Source organism: Python bivittatus, unplaced genomic scaffold, assembly GCF_059951505.1.
Source record: "Python bivittatus isolate LINGU-HERP-01145 unplaced genomic scaffold, Pbiv_v1 ctg000470_np1212, whole genome shotgun sequence".
In the NCBI taxonomy this organism is placed as follows: Eukaryota; Metazoa; Chordata; class Lepidosauria; order Squamata; family Pythonidae; genus Python; species Python bivittatus.
The window spans coordinates 2,256,569-2,258,593 of NW_028277065.1; the positions used below are offsets into that span (position 1 = coordinate 2,256,569).

The following is a 2,025-nucleotide window of genomic DNA, read 5'->3' on the forward strand; positions in this document are numbered from 1 at the left end:
TGATCAGCATCACACTTTTGGGGGAGTGTGGAATGGGCCAGAAAAATGGGAAAAAAGCATATGGAATACAGAAAGAGCAAATCAGTGGATTCCTGTGTAAAAGAGGGCAAGTGTGGCATAACTAAACAGAATGAATTGAACCACTGTTTAATTCCTTGTGCTTTAACTTCCTGAAATTTCTGCATTTTGACACTGTGAAGAAACAGATAATATCAATCAACATTTTCCTTAGGAACAGTTTCTCTCAACATGAGGTATGACTTTAACTCACTTCACAAATATGTAGATGAGAATGTAAATTGTATTCACAGCACATAGCAATTAGTATACTCAATGAATTGAAACATCAGAACAATCAGCAAAACAATGTTAAAATGAGAAAGGGAACACTTAAATTTTCCATTTGGTGAAATCTATCAAAAAAGAAAGCACATTATCATACATTATAATGCAATTCTCAGTATTGATCTAGAGTAAAATATCATCCTTAGATTAATTTGTATGTTTAATTGAAGTCCATTTTTATCCTTTTTTTTACTACATAATTAACTGTGTTTTATTTTTTGATAGATCCTATGTTTCCTGAATTCTCTGGGCTGGAAAATCAAACAGCAATAACAGACTTTATCCTGTTGGGACTCTCCAATGATCCCCACATACAGGATTTTCTTCTTCTTTTGTTTATTATCATTTTTTTAGTCACCATCCTGGGAAACATAACTGTTATATTGGTGATCAAGTCTGAGCCTCACCTTCAGACCCCCATGTTCTTCTTTCTCAGCCATTTAGCTTTTGTTGACATCTGCTGTTCCTCGGTCACTGTTCCCAAGATGCTGGCAAACTTTGCAACAAAGCAGAAAACCATTTCCTGGGAAGGATGCATTGCACAGGTCTTTTTCATTTTCCAAGCAGCTTGTACAGAAGTTTTTATCCTCTCAGCAATGGGTTATGACAGATATGTGGCAATATGTGACCCCCTGCATTACAGCAGGTACTTGACAAAAGAGATATGCAGTAAAATGGTGGGTGGAGCTTGGCTTCTGGGTTTCTTTCATGGTATGGTGAATGTACTACCTTTGCTAAACCTCAATTTTTGCAGCAGCAATATCATCAGGCACTATGCTTGCAATCTTCCTCCACTCTTGGCCTTGTCTTGTACAGAGTCTCTTATTAACTACATTGTTCTTCTAATATGTGTCTTGATATTTGGCTTAAGCTCATTTCTTATCACCCTTGTCTCTTACATTTATATCATTTCTGCCATCCTGAAAATTCGTTCAGCAGAAGGCAGGCAGAAAGCTTTCTCCACATGCAGTTCCCATCTCATTGTGGTGGGCTTATTTTACATTTCAGCTTTTGTTTGTTACCTGAAGCCAAGTTCTGAATCACTCATGGATCTGGACAAAGTCATCTCTATTCAGTATAGCATTTTGACTCCTATGTTAAACCCAATTATCTATAGCCTGAAAAACAAAGAGATCAGATCTGGTGTACAGAAATTATTTGGAAAGGGGAGGCCCATTCTTTACCCATGAAACAATATTCACTGTTTTTGACTTAATAACCTTACAGCATCAACAATAAGAGACAAAAGAATTAATGCCACAGCAGGGTTATAGGGTGCTACTTCCCCCCAGATCTGCAACACTATGTGTTTTGCTCTACCATACATCTTAGCAATTTGTTTTACTTTATACCATGTAATTTAAATCTATTCCCTTCCCCCCAAAAAAATTATTTCTAAACATATTTTGATGTAGTTTTAAAAGAACTGAGCTGCAAGATTAAATCAAACAGATGATCTAATGCATTCTATACCAAGTTATGATCAGCATATTTTTTTCTGGAGAGTTGGGATGTATCCTTTCTTATCAGAATTTAGAAATAATAGATCCTGTTTAGAAAACCCATCAGTTTTGTATTTCCACATCACACTTACTGAGGAGAGTCTTAGAAAGTGTTTTGCATATATTTGTAAGGCAGCCATTTTTTCAATTGTTGTTTTTTTCTAAATAACATTTTTAG

The 2,025-nt window shown here is 35.7% G+C and overlaps 1 protein-coding gene across 1 annotated transcript; it reads left to right on the forward strand.

Annotated features, from left to right (window-relative positions):
• The first annotated feature begins 575 nt into the window (after positions 1 to 575).
• Positions 576 to 1,535, forward strand: LOC103064015 (olfactory receptor 5G9-like). Its single transcript, XM_088143001.1, has one exon. It carries the CDS (start codon positions 576 to 578, stop codon positions 1,533 to 1,535), a length of 960 nt encoding a protein of 319 aa, XP_087999127.1.
• Positions 1,536 to 2,025: the final 490 nt, after the last annotated feature.

Bases quoted from the DNA above. Each gene is read 5' to 3' on its own strand.
- LOC103064015 (XM_088143001.1), top strand. From the start codon at position 576: ATGTTTCCTGAATTCTCTGGGCTGGAAAATCAAACAGCAATAACAGAC.